Below are 20,528 nucleotides of genomic sequence, written 5' to 3'. Positions count from 1 at the left end.
GGCCTGTCGGTATCAGGTAGCGTCCCGCATTAAAACATCTCTGGCAAGCTACGTGCCACAGCTGGATAACACAAGTACACACACACACCAGTAAAAAGACTAAGGCCCCTTGCAGACTAGCGTGTCCAGATTAAGTCAGGGAAAATCATACGAGTAGGTATGCAATTGCAGTCAGCTTTGACTGCAATTGCGTTCTGATGTTCAATTTTGCGCGAGCGTGATAAAAAACGGACTGTGGTACCCAGACCCGAACCTCGACTTCTTCACTGAAGTTCGGGTTTGGTGTTCTGTATATTTTATTATTTTCCCTTATAACATGTTTATAAAGGAAAATAATAGCATTCTGTATTAAAAATGCTAAGTAAAATGTGGCTTTAGGGGTTAAAAAATAAATCAACTCTCCTCATCCTGTTGTTCCTGCAGCCGACATCATCTTCTTTCAGGTCCTGCCAAAGGACCTTTGATGATGTCATCACACTCACCACGTGGTGAGTGCGATGACGTCACCAAAGGTCCTTTTCTAGCCAGGTCCTGCAAGAAGAAGAAAGAAGACTGCTGTGTGATCAAGTGGATGAGGTGAGTTACATTTATTTTTTTAACCCCACAATTAAAAATTAAAGAATGCTATTTTCCATTATAACCATGTTATAATGGAAAATAATAAAGTAAATGGGGTCCCGGGTAACTCATCCCTTGTCTCCTTAGCAACAATGTGTGAAAATCGCATTGCATCCGTACTTGCTTCATTTCTATGGGGCCTGCGTTGCATGAAAAACGTAGAATATAGAACAAGTGATCTGTGAAAATCACCGCTTATCTGAACAGCCCCATTGAAGTGAATGGGTCCGGATTCAGTGCGGGTGCAATGCGTTCACCTCATGCATTGCACCCGCGTGGAATTCTCGCCCGTGTGAAAGGGGCCTAACTGGCCAGAGAATAAACATTTTTGTGGGAGTACGTCTTTAAATTGTATTTTTTATACATTTTGGTATCAAAGCAGCTGTTTGCCGTGTGCAGTGTATATATATTGACACATTTGTGGATGACTGACAAATACTTCATGGCCTGGAGTTTAGGCGTTTTTGAGAACACAAGCTCTTGTTGACATACACACGTGTATACTTCTGGTTTATATGAGCTTTACACACCTATTATTTATATATTGTTTTGTGTAAACTTCTGCTTTGATGTGAGTTTTAGTCCCAATGTTTGTTTTGATGCATTTTTTAAAATTAATTTCTGTTTGTGACAAAGTCACATGAAGGTGCACATGGCTATCAATGTCCCATCAAGGCAATTTAAATCATCCTGTTTGTTTTCAAGAAATATTTAGGTTTTAGGGTTGCACTTACTTTTCATGGTATATAATCCGTTTATTTTAGAGGTTGTTACTTTCAGTTCTGGTATATAAGGATTTGTGCATGCATATTTAGGCCTAAGTGGTATGTATGAACAGAACTGTTATCTTAGTTTTGGAGTGGCGTGTATCATTACTTGGGTCACCCTTTTTTTTTAAAATATTTTAAATTAGGTTTTATTTGCACGTCGAAAATGCAAAACTAAGTGGATCTGTCTAAAAAAAAAAAAAAAAAAAAAAAAAAAAATTCAGCAAAAGGGTTAAAATACACTAGGCAAACCTTGAATATTTTAATCGGAAATTTTGCTAAGCCTTTATTCATTGTATTACGCTGGGTTCAGACCTGAGCGTTCCGAAAGGAGCGCTCTGTATGCGCGCTTGTACGGGCGTTTACAAGCACGCATACAGAGACAGGCGTGCACACATTGTCGCGCGTTCCCGAAAGTCTATTGTACGGGAACGCTCAAAAAAAAGGGTCAGGTACTTGTTTGAGCGTCGGGCGTTTTACAGCGCGATCGTACGCGCTGTAAAACGCCCAGGTGAGAACCATGCTGATAGGGAAGCATTGGTTTCTCCTTGTTGTGCGTTTTACAGCGTAGGAAGTATACTAAGTGGTTTCCACCTAGCACTGAGCCTGGTGACGTTACCGGCATTAATGGGTGGTCTTTAGCGCTGTTCTAGCCAATAAAACAGCATAGGGCTGCCTCATGGAACCTGTAGTCTACCAGGAGGTCAGACATGGTAAATACTTTTACTACTTACCGGGCATCCCTGAATCATCTTCTGTATATGTGTTAGCTCTGTGTCCTTTTCCAGACCTGCTTTAAGCTGGCAAAAAAAAAAAATTTATGTCAATAAATATGTCACTGAAATAAAACTATATTTTATGTAAAGCTTATTGACAATATATTTTCAGATTAAGCTGAAATAACACTATATCTGACTATGGTTATGTGACTTGTATCTGGCTTTTTTTTTTTGTAGTTTGAGATTCCGCTTCTCTCACTCACTCAGAAGCACTATATAAGACATTATGGAGAAGAACTGCAAAGTAGTGATGTGAATAAAACCCTTGGGTGGGATAGAACACACACACACACACACTCACTCTGCTGCAGCCTGCATTTTTGTGTCTTTCTGCTTTTTTCTCCCTCACTGGTCTCTCCTCATCCTCTTCATAGATGTCTATAGGCAGCACATAATATGATTCCTAAGTGAGCTGACAATCTATCGTGGGAGACCAAGATGCTTTTGGTACTGAATTCAAAGAGGCTGAGCACTTTAGTAAGGAAAGAGGGGTGGAAGGTGCCTGATAAGTGGAGAAAGGCATTTTCTCTAATAAGATACAGTCAGGTCCATAAATATTGGGACAGTGACACAATTCTAACTCTATACACCACCACAATGGATTTGAAATGAACGGTGTAGGAATTACAACAGTTTGCGTATGTGCCTCGCACTTGTTAAGGGACCAAAAGTAATGGGACAATTGGATTCTCAGCTGTTCCATGGCCAGATGTGTGTTATTCCCTCATTACAATGAGCAGATAAAGGGTCCAGAGTTCATTCCATTTGGAATCTGTTGCTGTCAACTCTCAAGATGTGATCCAAAGAGCTGTTGCTATCAGTAAAGCAATCCAGCATTAGACTGAAAACAAGCCCATCAGAGAGATAGCAAAAAACATTAGGCGTGGCCAAAACAACTGTTTGGAACATTCTTAAAAAGAAGGAACACATCGGTGAGGTCAGCAACACCGGAAGACCACGGAAAACAACTGTGGTGGATGACCGAAGAATTCTTTCCCTGGTGAAGAAAATACCCTTCACAACAGTTGGCCTGATCAAGAACACTCTCCAGGAGGTAGGTGTATGTATGCAGGGCCGGTGCTACCATAAGGCAGACCAAGCGGCCGCCTTAGGGCGCACCCTGGGGGAGGGCGGAAAAATGTGACATGGGGTCTGATGGATGACATTGGGGGATGATGTCTGACATGGGGTTCTGATCTGAGGTCTGATTAACATTGGGGGTCTGATTGAGGCTGTGAGCTGAGGTCTGATTAACATTGGGGGTCTGATTGCTGGTCTGACCTGAGGTGTAATGGAAAATATTTTTTTCTTATTATCCTCCTCTTAAACCTAGGTGTGTCTTAGAGGTCGAAAAATATGGTCCTTAACCTCTTAAGGACATAGGGCGTACAGGTACGCCCTTGTGCCCTGGTACTTAAGGACACAGGGCGTACATGTACGCCCTGTGCATTTTCGATCACCGCCGCACGGCGGGCGGTGATCGGAACACCGTGCCTGCTCAAATCATTGAGCAGGCACTTGGAGCAAATGCGCCGGGGGGTCCGGTGACCCCCCCATGTATGCGATCGCAGAAAACCGCAGGTCAATTCAGACCTGCGGTTTTCTGCGTTTCCGGGTTATTCGGGTCTCTGAAGTCCCGATAACCCGGAACAGGATGGTGATGGTGGTGTGATTTCACTCCACCAATCACCATCCAGCGATCCTGAGTGGTGATGGTGACATCACCACTCAGGATCGCTTTCTGATTGGTCTGTGGGCGGTCCGGCGGCAGATTCAAAAGAGGCAGGCGCTCCTCTCCTCCTCCTTTTGTGTTCCGGAGCCGGAGGAGAGAGGAGCTGCCTGCACGTGTCTGCTGCACCCGATCTGTGCCCCCCAGGACCCGATCTGTGCCCCCCAGGACCCGATCAGGTACATAGGGACAGCTAGGGAAAGTTTGGTTTAGGCAGGGAAAAAAAAAAGGGAAAGTTAGTTTTTGAACTTTGATTGCATCACCCTAGTTAGGGTGTCTGGGGTCCACAGCACAGCTGTGTGACCCTAGACCCCCCCAGGGGTGCTGCCACTTGCCCCCCCCCACCTTTTTTGGGGTGCATTTATTTTTTTTTCGTGTACGCTGACTATGGCCGGCACTTAGTGTCCGGCCACTGTTAGCGCATCGCACACCCCACCGCTGATCAACTTCGGACGGTTGATCAGCGGTTTTGAATTTTTTTCCCCACATTTTTTGCCCTTTTTTTAGTTAGTTTATTTTATTTTTTTTCTGTTAGTTTTAGGGTGAGTTCGTGAACACCCGTGCCCCCACACACACGCACACAAAATAAAGAGTTACACACACGCACATATACACGCAGACACACACTCCCCTATGGCCCGCCGGACGTTCTCGGCCGAGGAGGCATACGCCCAGATTGCCTCTGACTCCGAGAGTCCCAGTGAGGATGAGGATGACCCCACATTCCTGTTGTCATCTGCATCCTCCTCATCATCTAGCGATGATGATGAGCCCCCAAGGCGGCGGAGACGCCGCCAGGCGGAGCAAGGGGACCGCCATGTTAGGGACCCTGTGGCCCACACTAGTACGAGCAGCTCTGGGGCTCGTACTGGTTTCCCGGCCCACCAGTTAAATCCACCGGAGCCCCCTGCCAGTGAACTTGTCTGGTGTAGCCCAGAGCGATACGAGCCTGTGATTCCTGATTTTGTAGGCCAATCAGGAATCCAGATTTCCACAGTGGGCTACACTGAATATGACTTTTTTTGTCATTTTTTCAGTGACCCACTGGTAAATCTGATGGTGGAGCAGACGAATCTGTACGCCCAACAGTTCGTCGCTCAACACCCGGGCTCCTTTTTGGCCAGGCCCGGTGGCTGGACGCCGGTCAGTGCAGCCGAAATGAGGACATTTTGGGGCCTCGTGCTGCATATGGGCCTGGTCAAAAAACCCAGTGTCAGGCTGTACTGGAGTGGGGACGTCCTATACCAGGCCCCACTTTACAGTACAGCCATGACACGCTCCCGGTTTGAGGCCATCCGGAAATGTCTGCATTATTCCGATAATGCAGCATGTCCCCCCCGAGGTGATCCTGCCCATGACCGTCTGTACAAGATACGGCCGGTCATCGATCACTTTGGGGCCAAATTCATGGAGGCCTATGTACCTGGAAGAGAGGTCGCGGTTGATGAGTCTCTCATTGCGTTCAAGGGGAGACTCATTTTCCGCCAGTATGTGCCCTCCAAGCGGGCGAGGTATGGCGTGAAGCTATACAAAATTTGTGAGAGTACCTCAGGGTACACTTACAAATTTCGTGTATACGAGGGGCGAGATTCCCGGATTCAACCCCCAGAATGTCCCCCCACTCTGGGTGTTACCGGGAAACTTGTGTGGGACCTTATGTACCCACTGCTGGATAAGGGTTACCACCTTTACGTGGATAACTTTTATACCAGTATCCCCTTGTTCCAGTCCCTTGCCGCCAGATCCACGTCCGCTTGTGGGACCGTGCGGAAAAATCAACGCGGCCTCCCTGCCCACCCCCTCCAGGTACCTATCCCCAGGGGTGAGACCCGTGCCCTTACCACTGGAAACCTGTTGCTGGTCAGGTATAAGGACAAGAGGGATGTCCTTATGCTGTCCACAATTCATGGTAACGGCATCACCCCTGTCCCTGTGCGAGGTACCGCGGCAACGGTCCTCAAGCCCGATTGTATCGTCGCTTACAATCGGTATATGGGAGGAGTTGATCTCTCTGATCAAGTCCTCAAGCCATATAACGCCATGCGCAAAACCCGGGCATGGTACAAAAAAGTTGCGGTCTACTTGGTGCAGGTTGCCATGTACAACTCTTTTGTACTATCCCGAAGCGCTGGCAGCACAGGGACATTCCTCCAGTTCTATGAGGCAGTCCTCAAGGCCCTGATCTTTTCGGACCGGGAAAGAGCAGGCCGGAGTACCTCGGGAACTGTAGGTGCCCGGATCGTCCCTGGCCAACACTTTCCAGGTGTGGTCCCCCATACTGGAAAGAAGGGACGAACCCAAAAAAAGTGCAGAGTGTGTCGCAGGAGGGGGATACGGAAGGACACGACTACTCAGTGCGACACTTGCCCCGATCATCCGGGCCTCTGCATTGACGGTTGCTTCAGGGAGTATCACACTTCCATGGAGTACTAAATTTATATCCCAATTTAGCACTGACATCGGATAAAAAAAAATGGTTCTCAGACTTGAGACACCCAAAAAAACTAAAATAATTTATTAAAAGTAGACATAGGTATTGCCGCGTCGGTAATAATCTCCTCTATAAAAATGCCCCATTACCTAACCCCCCAGATTAACACGGTCCAGAAAAAAAAAAAAAAGGTGCAAAAAAAGTTTTTTTTTGTCACCTTACATAATAAAAAGTTTAATAGCAAGCGATCAAAAAGTCATATAGCCCCCAAATTAGTGCCAATAAAACCGTCATCTCATCCCGCAAAAAATGAGCCCCCACATAAGATAATCAGATAAAAAAAAAAAATAGAAAATGACTCTTAGACTTTAGAGATACAAATTTTTTTTTAGGGTATCAAAAAGGATAATATAGTCTAAAACCTAAATAATTGTAAAAAAAAGTTGACTTATTAGGTATCGCCGCGTCCGTAAGAATCTCCTCTATAAAAATACCCCATGACCCAACCCCCCAGATTAACACAGTAAAAAAAAAAAAATAGGTGCAAAAAAATATTTTTTTGGTCACCTTACATAACAAAAAGTTTAATAGCAAGCGATCAAAAAGTCATATAGCCCCCAAAATAGTGCCAATAAAACCGTCCGCTCATCCCGCAAAAAATGAGCCCCCACATAAGATAATTGGCTAAAAGAAAATAAAAAAAATGACACTTAGACTTTAGAGATACCCAAAAAAAAATGTTGTATCAAAAAAGATAATATAGTCAAAAACCTAAATAATTGTAAAAAAAAAAGTAGACTTATTAGATATTGCCGCGTCCGTAAGAATCTCCTCTATAACAATATCCCATGACCTAACTACCCAGATTAACACGGTTAAAAAAAAAAAAAAAAAAAAAAACGGTGCCAAAACCGCTATTTTTGGCACTTTTCCATTTCAGTCCGTTTTTTCCGGTAACAAAACAAGGGTTAACAACCAAACAAAAGTTTAAATTTATTACCCTGATACTGCAGTTTACAGAAACGCCACATTTGTGGTCGTAAACTGCTGTATCCGTAAAAGGGAGGCCGCAAAAGGAAAGGACCGACATGGTTTCTGGAAGGCCGATTTTGATGGCCTTTTTTATTGACACCATATCCCTTTTGAAGCCCCCCTGATGCCCCCCTAGAGTAAAAACTCCCTAAAATTGACCCCATCTAAGAAACTACACCCCTCAAGGTATTCAAAAATGATTATACAAACTTTATTAACCCTTTAGGTGTTCCTCAACAGTTAATGGCAAATGGAGATGAAATATCAGAATTTCTATTTTTGGTAACCTTGCCTCACAAAAATGTAATATAGAGCAACCAAAAATTATATTTGCCCTAAAAATACTCCCCCAAAAAATGCCACCTTATCCCGTAGTTTCCAAAATGGGGTCACTTTTAGGGAGTTTCGACTCCAGGGGTGCATCAGGGGGGTTGAAACAGGACACGGTGTAAATAAACCGGTCCATAAAAATCAGCCCTCCAAAAACCAAACGGCGCACCTTTCACTCTACGCCCCGCTGTGTGGCCGTACAGTAGTGTACGGCCACATATTGGGTGTTTCTGTAAACGGCAGAGTCAGGGTAATAAAGATACAGTCTTGTTTGGCTGTTAACCCTTGCTTTGTTAGTAGAAAACATGGGTTAAAATGGAAAATAAGGCAAAAAAATGAAATTTTCCAATAACTCTTGTGCAACACCTAAAGGGTTAACGACGTATGTAAAACCAGTTTTGAATACCTTGAGGGGTGTAGTTTCTTAGATGGGGTCACTTTTAGGGAGTTTCGACTCCAGGGGTGCATCAGGGGGGTTGAAACAGGACACTGTGTAAATAAACCGGTCCATAAAAATCAGCCCTCCAAAAACCAAACGGCGCACCTTTCACTCTACGCCCCGCTGTGTGGCCGTACAGTAGTGTACGGCCACATATTGGGCGTTTCTGTAAACGGCAGAGTCAGGGTAATAAAGATACAGTCTTGTTTGGCTGTTAACCCTTGCTTTGTTAGTGGAAAACATGGGTTAAAATGGAAAATAAGGCAAAAAAATTGAATTTTCAAATTTCATCCCCATTTGCCAATAACTCTTGTGCAACATCTAAAGGGTTAACGACGTATGTAAAACCAGTTTTGAATACCTTGAGGGGTGTAGTTTCTTAGATGGGGTCACTTTTAGGGAGTTTCTACTCCAGGGGTGCATCAGGGGGCTTCAAATGGGACATGGTGTAAATAAACCAGTCCATAAAAATCAGCCCTCCAAAAACCACACGGCGCACCTTTCACTCTACGCCCCGCTGTGTGGCCGTACAGTAGTTTGCGGCCACATATTGGGTGTTTCTGTAAACGGCAGAGTCAGGGCAATAAAGATACAGTCTTGTTTGGCTGTTAACCCTTGATTTGTTAGTGGAAAACATGGGTTAAAATGGAAAATAAGGCAAAAAAAGAAATTTTCTAATTTCATCCCCATTTGCCAATAACTCTTGTGCAACACCTAAAGGGTTAACGACGTATGTAAAACCAGTTTTGAATACCTTGAGGGGTGTAGTTTCTTAGATGGGGTCACTTTTAGGGAGTTTCTACTCCAGGGGTGCATCAGGGGGCTTCAAATGGGACATGGTGTAAATAAACCAGTCCATAAAAATCAACCTTCCAAAAACCATACGGCGCACCTTTCACTCTACGCCCCGCTGTGTGGCCGTACAGTAGTTTACGGCCACATATTGAGTGTTTCTGTAAACTGCAGAGTCAGGGCAATAAAGATACAGTCTTGTTTGGCTGTTAACCCTTGCTTTGTTAGTGGAAAAAATGGGTAAAAATGAAATATTAGACAGAAAAATGAAATTCTCAAATTTCATCCCCATTTGCCAATAACTCTTGTGCAACACCTAAAGGGTTAACAACATATGTAAAATCACTTTTGAATACCTTGAGGGGTGTAGTTTCTTAGATGGGGTCATTTTTGGGTGGTTTCTATTATGTAAGCCTCGCAAAGCGACTTCAGACCTGAAATGGTCCCTAAAAATTTAGTTTTTGTAAATTTCAGAAAAATTTCAAGATTTGCTCCTAAACTTCTAAGCCTTATAACATCCCCAAAAAATAAAATATCATTCCCAAAATAATTCACACATGAAGTAGACATATGGGGAATGTAAAGTCATCACAATTTTTGGGGGTATTACTATGTATTACAGAAGTAGAGAAACTGAAACTTTGAAATTTGCTAATTTTTCAAAATTTTTGATAAATTTGGTATTTTTTGGTGCAAAAAAAAATATTTTTTTGACTTAATTTTACTAGTGTCATGAAGTACAATATGTGACGAAAAAACAATGTCAGAACGGCCTGGATAAGTCAAAGCGTTTTAAAGTTATCAGCACTTAAGGTGACACTGGTCAGATTTGCAAAAAATGGCCTGGTCCTAAGGTGTAAAAAGGCTGTGTCCTTAAGGGGTTAAACCAGCCATTGTCTGAAGCAGAGAAGATACCAGGACCACAGAGAGGAGAAGTGTGGGGGGAGGGGGGGCGCCAAAATGTAGCTTCGCTTGTGTTGGCAAAAATCCTTGCACCGGCCCTGTATGTATGTCAAAGTCAACAATCAAGAGAAGACTTCACCAGAGTGAATACAGTGGGTTCACCACAAGATGTAAACCATTAGTGAGTCTCAAAAACAGGAAGGCCAGATTAGAGTTTGCCAAATGACATCTACAAAAGCCTTCACAGTTCTGGAACAACATCCTATGGACAGATGAGACCAAGATCAACTTGTACCAGAGTGATGGGTAGAGAAGAGTATGGAGAAGGAAAGGAACTGCTCATAGTCCTAAGCATACCACGTCATCAGTGAAGCATGGTGGTGGTAGTGTCATGGCGTGGGCATGTATGGCTGCCAATGGAACTGCTGATATGAGCAATATTATCTGCTCATATTCAGCTAAATGCTTCAGAACTTATTGGACGGCGATTCACAGTGCAGATGGACAATGACCCAAAGCATACTGCAAAAGCAACCGAAGCGTATAAGGGAAAGAAGTGGAATGTTATGCAATGGCCAAGTCAATCACCTGACCTGAATGAGCATGCATTTCACTTGCTGAAGACAAAACTTGAAGGGAAAATGCCCCAAGAACAAGCAGGAACTGAAGACAGTTGCAGTAGAGGCCGGGCAGAGCATCACCAGGGATGAAACCCAGCTTCTAGTGATGTCTATGCGTTCCAGACTTCAGGCTGTAATTGACTGCAAAGGATTTGCAACCAAGTATTAAAAAGTTATAGTTTGATTTATGATGATTATTCTGTCCCATTACTTTTGGTCCCTTAACAAGTGGGAGGCACATATGCAAACTGTTGTAATTCCTACACCGTTCACCTGACTTGGATGTAAATACCCTCAAATTAAAGCTGACAGTCTGCAGTTACAGCACATCTTGTTTGTTTCATTTCAAATCCATTGTGGTGGTGTATAGAGCCAAAAATGTTAGAATTGTGTCTATGTCCCAATATTTATGGACCTGACTGTATATTACCAAGTTCCTTATATTAAGCTGTAATGATTTATGCAAACTTTGTTGAAAGTACAGTGCCTATTTACAGTGACAAAACCCCTCACAGAAAGATACTATATAAGCAGAAGTACGTTTTCATATTGACCTTCTGAGCTCTGTGGGATCCAATACAAATACCTCATCTATTTATTTGCACAGGTGAAAAACATTTTTTACTTGTCTCCATCATGATCATAATGATGTATAATAGAATGGAGGCTAACCTGTCCAATATAATCCTTGTATTGCTTCAGCTGCAGTATAGCAGAATTTAAGTCTTTGCGATCCGAATGCTCGGGAGGAGTATGTAGTCGAACAGCGTATAAGAGATTCACGTATTCTTCAAACCGAGTGGATGGAAAGAGAAACAACTCCTGTAAACTATTAATCAAGAAGTGATGGGTTATTGTAATAAACTGCTTAAGCATGTGGTAGAACTGACAGCATTAGGTAGATCTAAACAGACGTGTCTGCAAAACAGTTTTTTCTGGGTGTACAGAAAATGATCATGGTTGAAGAGGACCTATCACCTCTCCTGACATTCCATTACCAATGAAATACCAAATCCAAAGCATATTTTCTGTATTATTCCTTCTAGACAATGATGAATAAACTGGATGTTCATATGCAGTCAGGTGTTGTCAGCACTGACAATGTTAGACTGTGCATGTGCAGGGAAGCAACCCCTAACTGGTAACATCAAGCCTTATTTGAAAGCTGACCATCTAAGCTTTAAAACAAGACCAGGTTCTAGCTAATACATAGCACAAGGTATTAAGGCCCCTTTCACACAAGAGAATTTTCCGCGCAGGTGCAATGTGTGAAGTGAACGCATAGCACCTGTACTGAATCCTGGCCCATTTATTTCAATGGGTCTGTGCACATGAGCATTGTTTTTTCACTCATCAGTCCTGCATTGCATGAGAATCGCAGCATGTTCTATATTCTTCATTTTTAACGCAGCCCTGGCCCCATAGAAGTGAATGGGGCTTACATGAAAAATGCATTGCATTCGGATGCAGTCCGGATGGTTGCTAGGAGATGATGTTTATAAATCTTCAGTTTTTTTTAACGTGTGTGAAAAATGCATCAAAACAGATTGCACCTATGCGATAAAAAAACGAACCACTGAATGCAATCGCAGACAAAACTGACTGAACTTGCTTGCGAATTGGTGCGAGTTTCACTGAACGCACCCTGACACAATCCGTATCGTTCGTGTGAAAGAGGCCTAAGGGTTAGCAGCCCCCCCCCCCCCCCCCCCACCTTTTCAGACAGCTATGATCTCAGCCAGTATTGACGAGAAGGAGGCAGTGGGGGGCACTGACAGGCTGCAGGAGGAGAGAAAAAAAGATCCTCTCTCGCTGTGTAACTGTAAATGTCCCCAGGGGGAGAATAATATGGACTTCTGTGCATGTCTATCTCCCTCTGCTCCATCAATTAGAGAGCAAATTTGCTCTCTGATTGATACATATGGGAGTGTTTTGTTTTCTATGAAAACAGTGAGAAGATTAGCACTTGCCCATGTAATCATTCTTCTGCACCTAATTAGGCTATTTATTGATGCAATGACTCAGATGTACAGGTGAAACTCGAAAAATTTTAATATCGTGCAAAAGTCCATTTATTTCAGTAATGCAAATTAAAAGGAATTGCATTAATGCAGCTTACAATTTGAATTTTGTAAAAAAAAGGTTCAATATTCTAGGCTCAAAGTGTCACACTCTAGTCAGCTAATTAATCCATACCCCGTGAGCAAAGGGTACCTCAAAATTGTGACTTTGGGGTTTCATAAGGCTACTTTCACACTAGCGTTCGTCGGTCCGCTCGTGAGCTCCGTTTGAAGGGGCTCACGAGCGGACCCGAACGCAGCCGTCCAGCCCTGATGCAGTCTGAATGGATGCGGATCCGCTCAGACTGCATCAGTCTGGCGGCGTTCAGCCTCCGCTCCGCTCGCCTCCGCACGGACAGGCGGACAGCTGAACGCTGCTTGCAGCGTTCGGGTGTCCGCCTGGCCGTGCGGAGGCGTGCGGATCCGTCCAGACTTACAATGTAAGTCAATGGGGACGGATCCGTTTGAAGATGCCACAATATGGCTCAATCTTCAGGCGGATCCGTCCCCCATTGACTTTACATTGAAAGTCTGGACGGATCCGTACGAGGCTATTTTCACACTTAGCTTTTATATGCTAAAATAATGCAGACGGATCCGTTCTGAACGGAGCCTCCGTCTGCATTATTATGATGGGATCCGTTCAGAACGGATCCGATCGAACGCTAGTGTGAAAGTAGCCTAAGCTGTAAGCCACATCATCCAAATTATAACAAATAAAGGCTTGAAATATCTAGCTTTGCATGTAATGAGTCTATCTCATATGTTAGTTTCACCTTTTAAGTTGCATTACTGAATAAAAATTAACTTTGCACAATATTCTAATTTTTCAAGTTTCACCTGTATACCAGTGTTCGGATCACAGTGTCAAATACACTACTCACTAAAAGTTAGGGATATTTGGCTTGTGGGTGAAATTTCAAGATGAACCTAAAATGCACTCTAATCTTTACAGGTGAACTTAATGTGACCTCCTCTAAACTTTTGAATGCACCTGTCCAAGTGTTCAGTGTTTCAGTACTTTTTGCACAACTTGCTGTTCTCTAACAAGGAGCTTAACGGCAAAATTCACAACAGGTGTTTGATCCATGAATCGCCCCATAAATTTCCTGGTTCAAATTGAATTGGTATTTAAACAGTCCTCATCATGCTGTTCACATTTTGACATCATGAGACCAAGACAACACCCAACAATTAAACAACAGTACTTCGCCAGTGCGAGGAGGATGTTTTTAGATGGAAGTGGCCACTTAGCTTAGAGCATCACAGGGTGTCATCAGCAGGTTGCAACAGAGAGACTGGAAGAGTCACAGAAAGGCATGGAAGTGGACGTCCTGTGGCCACATCCCACACTGATTACTGCTTTATTGTGAAAAATGCTCTGCAGAACCGGATGATGAATGCCACACAACTTCAAGCACATTTTAGGGAGGTGAGAGGCACCCAAGTGTCAGACCATTCGGCTACATCAGCGTGGTCTTCGTGCTAGATGACCTGCAAGGGTACGTGACCACATGCATCGTCGTCTTGCATGGGCCAGGGACCTTAGTGCTGTTAACTGATGAAAGTTGATTCACGCTGAGCAGAAATGATGGCGGCCAACGAAGTTGGAGATGTCAAGAAGAGCGATATTCATCAGCCACTGTTTGCCTTTGGTGGTGGTGTTACAGCATGGGCAGGTGTGACTAGTCAATACAGAACTGCCCTACACTTGAATGATACAATGTTAAGCCCATACTACTTGAATAACATCATTAATCCAGTCATTGTGCCTCTGCATGAACAACACAGGACTAATTTCATCTTCATGGACGACAATAAGCCTGCTCATGTAGGTCACATCATTAGGGAATGGCTGCTGGATACTGGGGTACCTCAAATGGAGTGGCCTGCATTTTCTCCAGACCTGAATCCCATTGAAAACCTATGGGATCAGCCCAGTCGCCGTGTGTAGGCTTGTAACTCTATACCCCAGACCCTCAATGGCCTGAGGGCTGCCCTTTAAGAAGAGTGGGATGCCATGCCTCAGGAGACAATAAGTCGACTTGTGAACAGCATGAGACAATGTTGTTAAGCTGTTATTGATGCTCAAGTCCACTTGACAAGATATTGAGACACTGACATTTTTTGTGGAGGTATACCCACCACTGGTTTTGGTTGTTGTTTCAATAAATTCTTTGAGATGAGGAAATCATCATTGCATGATTCTACTTAAATGCCCTGCTTTCATGCTATAATATCACTGTAGCGTGAACTTTTTAAGTTTTTCATAAATTTCACCCGAAAGCAAAATATCCCTAACTTTTGGTGAGTAGTGTAAGTTACACCATACACTTGTACCTCACACCCACAAACATTGAATAAGTTTCCATTTTACACTGCCTCTACCCTGTCCTGTTCTTATCTTTACCATACAACATGCGGCTGCTTCTTTAGAGATACCTGTTTCATGCTACAATAATAGTAAGGAATCTAATATAATTTTTTTCTTTTTAGATACCTATGAAAAAGATTTTGCTCACTGTTGGGCCTCATGCACACAACCAAAAAAATATGGATGACATCCATGTGCATTCCGTATTTTGCAGGAACGGAAAAGCTGGCCCTTCATAGAACAGTACTATCCTTGTCCATAATGCTTACAATAATAGGACATGTTCTATTTTTTTTTTGCAGAATGGAAATACGGACATACGGAAACGGAATGCACACAGAGTAACTTCCTTTTTTTGTGGACCCATTGAAATGAATGGTTCCGTATACGGTCCGCAAAAAAAACTAAACGGACACGGAAAGAATATACGTTTGTGCGCATGAGGCCTTCTTAGATGAACATTTCTGACAGAAAATACATTTTTTGTTTACTTTACTTGTGCGCCAAATATATTTACTTCAGACAAATGTAAAATCTAAAAAAAGTGATATTTTCAGGAGGGTTTTTTCAATTTTAATGTGATGGGGTAGTTAAAGGGGTTGTATAAGATTAGGCTACTTTCACACCAGTGTTTGTGCTGGATCTGTCATGGATCAGCAAAAACGCTTCTGTCACAATAATACAACCATCTGCATCCGTTATGAATGGATCCGGTTGTATTATCTTGAACATAGCGATGACGGATCAGTTATGAACACCATTGAAAGTCAATGGCAGACGGATCCGTCTTGCTCCGCACCACATTGTGGACAGAAAAACGCTGCTTGCAGTGTTATACTGTCCATGATGGGGACACAACCAAACGGAACAGAATGCATTCTGGGGCGTTCTGTTTGGTTCAGTTCAGTTTTGTTCTCAATAATGAATGGGGACATAACGAAAGCGCTTTCCCCCGCTATTGAGACCCTATGATGGATCTTAATAGCGGAAAGGGAAAGCAGATGTGAAAGTAGCCTTAGATGAACATTTCTGACAGAAAATACATTTTTCGCTCACTGTTGCAAAGAAATTATAATTTTTATTTTTAATTTTTACAAACCAAACCAGTTTTGCAAACCAGGGTAAGCTGGACTCCTGAAAAGGGCTGCATGGCACAGGGGGCAGCACTGAAATAGGTGCTATTATAGTGTGTACTTACCTCATCATTTTAGTTAAAACTGTTTGATTGTGTCTTTTTAGGAAGGCTCGAAATGTTGGCATGGCTTCCCTGCACTGCAAAGAAGGATCATTGTTTTATACGTCTGTATATAATTATTGTCTTCAATTAAAGTTTTTCCTCAGCACCACAACTTCCACGGGTTGTGTGTGGTATTGCAGTGCACACCCATTGACTTTAATGGGGCAGAGTGGCAATACCAGACACAACCTGGTGAGAGGTGTGGTGCTGTTTCTAGAGGAAAGCAGACAAAAGTAAAAACTTACAAATACATCTTCTACATACAGGAGAATCCCTGTCTATGTCCCCTTTTAGGAGTTATGGACTTCATAAGAGGGGGGGGGGGGGGTTCTCTTACTTGGTTGGGACCCCTGTATTAGTCAAAGCAAAGAGCAGCTAACGATTATGGATGGCCAGTAATCTGAATAGCTAAAATATTACATAAAATGTCTGGCTAGTTGTGGCCAGAGCATTGGTTGCCATATTAAAGGGGTTGCCTGTGGTTAGAGAACCTCAGAGAACTTTACCTTGTCTATAGTTTTAAGGATCACCGTGTAGTTGTTGAAGAAATTAGTGTATGTCTTGAGTCGTGATGCAAACTTGATAAAAACATCACCCAAGCACTGTGCAGGCCCCCATTCCTGGAGTCTTTCCGTCAATTCACATAAGAGTTGTCTGAATGAATGATAGTGTGATATTAGTTTACATGAGATGCCACATAATAACAATGGAAGAGTATAAATCAGATTTTCTCAGGGAATCTCTCTGGACCTGTACACAACAAAGACAATTTGCACATGGTTTCACAGCCAAAAGGATAGGTCTATAGCTGTGATGGCTAACCTCCGGCACTCCAACTCCAGTCCCAAGATGTATGCTTGTTGGCTGTTCTCAGAACTCCATAGAAATGAATGGAGCATGCTGGGAATCGTAGTTTTCACCACAGATGGAGTGCCGGAGCTTAGCCATCACTGGTCTTAAAGACTTGATTAAAAATATTCTACTGTATGGTATCTACAGCTCTCATGCAGGCCTACGAAGCTCCAAGGTTACAGACCACAAACAACCCTGTGTGCCGCATCTGCCTCCTCTTGTTTTGTCTGTAGATTGATCAGGAGAGGGAGCTGATAGATGGGAGAAAGACCAGACTACAGTATCAGTCTACAAAACACCAACATAGGTCTGCATAGGAGCCTTAGATATAATATGGTAGGGCATTATATTTTTTAATCAGTTTTTTATTTAGATATATTGGAGCAATAAAGAACATGGGGTCCCGGTTTCATTGTAAGCTCTAAGCACACACTGGCCATATCATCAAAGACAGGTATACTGTAAAATAACATCAAAGATGTAATAAACCCCAGCGTGGAGTGGCAGCAGATGGGTTTGCTAAATGCTGGACCTCAAGGGGCTTTTCGTGTTCTGGCCCAACCAAGGATCTTCTGGTGGGGCAGTCCAATGTCTGTGGAAATGTCAGCTCTGTCAATAAGTAGTGGATCTTTATACAAGTAATTAGAGAGGGCTCACCTACAAGCTCAAGAATGGAGATGGGTGCACCTACCAAAAAAGGATTCACCCAATCCTCAAAAACAGTAATAAAATTAGAACAGAGAATGGTAGGGCACACCAATATTCGGTATCACACAGATAGTTATACAAATGTTTTATTAGTGATATACACTGTTAAGTAAACTTGCATAAAATATAAAATGCAACACTCCTAAAAATATTAAACTAAAATACATTCATTTACTAAAAGACATTCATTTACTAAAAGACCATTGAATTCATTCAAACCCAATAAAATCAAGTAATATTGGATAATTGTATGGTAAAGATAGTGTCCTTCCAGATGGGTACTTGTCACTTAATCAATACCCCAAAGGTGGGATTGGGGCTACACCTGTTTCTAAAGTCCTTTTGATTGAGGGCTTTTTTAATAGTCACTGCAGCTGTAGCGACTCAGTGGTCGTCATATAATATCGATACACTCTTGCTGCTCAATAGTACAAAAAGAGCCAAAACAGTTATACTCACAATTGTAGCGTAGTATTGTCGGCTTTAGTCAATCACAGGTGGCGTCCCACGTGTGGTAAATGCTACTTGTACAAATTGCAGCAAAGTAGGAGTGATGCGGTTTTGGGATCCTTGATGTTATTCATATAGCCGTACTGTGTTTGGAGATCAGTCGGTGATGTATAGCTTCTATCTTTGGATGCTTTACAAAGGTGGACTCTGCCACGAGGCCGACTCTCCAGATAGACAGATATGCGGCTTGCCTTGAATTTTTCAAGTTGAGAAATCAGCGATCCCTTTTCTTTCTTATTTCCTTTTTCTTTTAGCGCTTTAAGGTCCTCCGGTGTAGTACTTTATTCCATGGGGAAGTTACCAAACATGTTTCGGAGTTAACTACGACTCCTTCATCAGTGGCTGAACTGCCCATGGAAATGACTGGCTTTTAAATACCTTGATCAGGTGTCGATTAAATTAATTAGTTTTAAATCGGAAGTGACGTACACTTTTCTTCTCAAATCAATGGTACAGATAGATCGCTTATACAGTATATACATTATAAAATTAGATTAAATATACAGCTAAGTATATCACCTTCATGCTACCAATTACATTAATGTATATTCAGATAATTCACCTGTATATACATACGTGCATATGCGCACGCATGTATATGTCACCGCAACATTTTCACAAAGTCTATTACTTCACATAGAAAGTGCTTTATTTCGCACCATCTTTTCCCACTAAGAAAAATAGTATAGTAGGTGAATAAATAGATAATGTGAAAATGCACATAATATTTGTGCAATTGAATGAAACAATTTTATATGTGTTGCGGTTTCATTGCGTTTTTGTGTTTCCTTTAACATTATTTCCACATCAGTCCCACATCGATAATTCCATTTGGTACTTAAATGCAGAATCAATGTACAAGGTAAATTCAGGAAATACATAAAAATATAAGAGGTTATATAAAAATATAAAAAATATAAAAAAAAATATATATATAAAATATATAAAATGCATATATTATTAGTAGATATCACTAAAATTAGATGGAACAGATAGGTATTTCCTATTGATTTTATTCTATATTCTATGTTTGCACACAGGGGAACTTCATAAATTTCAGTGTTTGTAGATAATAATACATTTCAGTGTTTGTAGATAATAATAGAGAGGGAGTTCGTCACCAGGGGAAGACTCGGAGGGTCTGAATACTCACGGGTCTCTCCCTGGTCAATAACCCCCCCCCCCCCCCCCCAAAAAGGGACGGCTACAGAAATCCATATATTTCAATTTCAGCATTTAATCCTGCTGGTAGTAGGGTATTCAAGTCAAAGATGAATCGTGATTCAATCCTTGACATTTTCTTAATATGGTCCCCACCCCTCCAATCTGTTTCTATTTTCTCCAGAGCCGAGAAAACAAGACCCTTAGGATCTTGATTATGTACAAGTTTAAAATGGTTTGACAGTGTGTGTTTTACGTACCCCTTCTTTATATTGGAGATATGTTCCGCTATGCGGACTTTCAATTGCCTCTTTGTCCTTCCCACATATTGTCTCTTACAGGGACATTGTATGACATAGATGACACTATTGGTATTGCATGTAAGGAAATCTTTAATAGTATGTTGATGATTATTTGTTGTGGATTTCACTACCAATGTTTTTTTGGGGAACATAGTGTTTTTACACCCCTTACATTTTCCACATCGGAAAAAGCCTGCAGTGTTGGTCCATTTTTGTATGGATGAATCTATCTTATTTTTACTAGTTTTTGGGATAGTTGGTGCTACCATAAGTGCTAAATTGGGCGCTTTGGTGAAAATGACTTGTGGGAATTCTGGAATTAATTGGCCTATTACTTTGTCTTTATTTAAAAAATGCCAATGTTTATTAAGTATATACTTCACTTTTTTATGTTGGGTATTGAACGGGACAATTATTCTTATATTTTCATCATTCTTTTCTTTTGTTCTTGTATTAAAGAAGGATTTTCGATCTAATTGTCTAACCTTGTTCAATGCTGTTTCCAAAATTTCTGTGGGATATTGTTTCTCTAGAAACGGTTTTTTCATGTCACCAGCCTCTTTTTCAAAAGTTTCCAATTTTGAACAATTTCGTCTAATTCTTCTAAATTGTCCTATAGGTACGTTTAAAAGCCATTGCGGCAGATGGCAGCTATTATACAGGATATATCCATTTTTTGCTGTTGGTTTCCGAAATGTATTGCAGATTAATTTGGACTCCTCTATTTTAATTTCTAGACCTAGAAATTAAAATAGAGGAGTCCAAATTAATCTGCAATACATTTCGGAAACCAACAGCAAAAAATGGATATATCCTGTATAATAGCTGCCATCTGCCGCAATGGCTTTTAAACGTACCTATAGGACAATTTAGAAGAATTAGAC

General features: G+C 42.0%; 1 protein-coding gene across 1 annotated transcript in view; it reads right to left on the bottom strand.

Annotated features, from left to right (window-relative positions):
• ECT2L (epithelial cell transforming 2 like) overlaps positions 1-20,528 on the bottom strand; it is a 55,365-nt gene that overhangs the window by 2,721 nt on the left and 32,116 nt on the right. Inside the window, exons 16-19 of the mRNA XM_044291722.1 lie at positions 16,618-16,765; positions 16,073-16,146; positions 11,113-11,269; positions 2,120-2,185 (exon numbers count right to left, since the gene is read on the bottom strand). Coding sequence (XP_044147657.1) covers positions 2,120-2,185; positions 11,113-11,269; positions 16,073-16,146; positions 16,618-16,765 — 445 coding nt within the window. The remainder of the gene's footprint in view (positions 1-2,119; positions 2,186-11,112; positions 11,270-16,072; positions 16,147-16,617; positions 16,766-20,528) is intronic.

The sequence above is a fragment of the Bufo gargarizans genome, chromosome 4 (genome assembly GCF_014858855.1).
Source record: "Bufo gargarizans isolate SCDJY-AF-19 chromosome 4, ASM1485885v1, whole genome shotgun sequence".
NCBI classification, from domain to species: domain Eukaryota; kingdom Metazoa; phylum Chordata; class Amphibia; order Anura; family Bufonidae; genus Bufo; species Bufo gargarizans.
The sequence above is the reverse complement of the archived record's forward strand: the minus strand, read 5'-3'. Positions and strand labels throughout refer to the sequence as shown.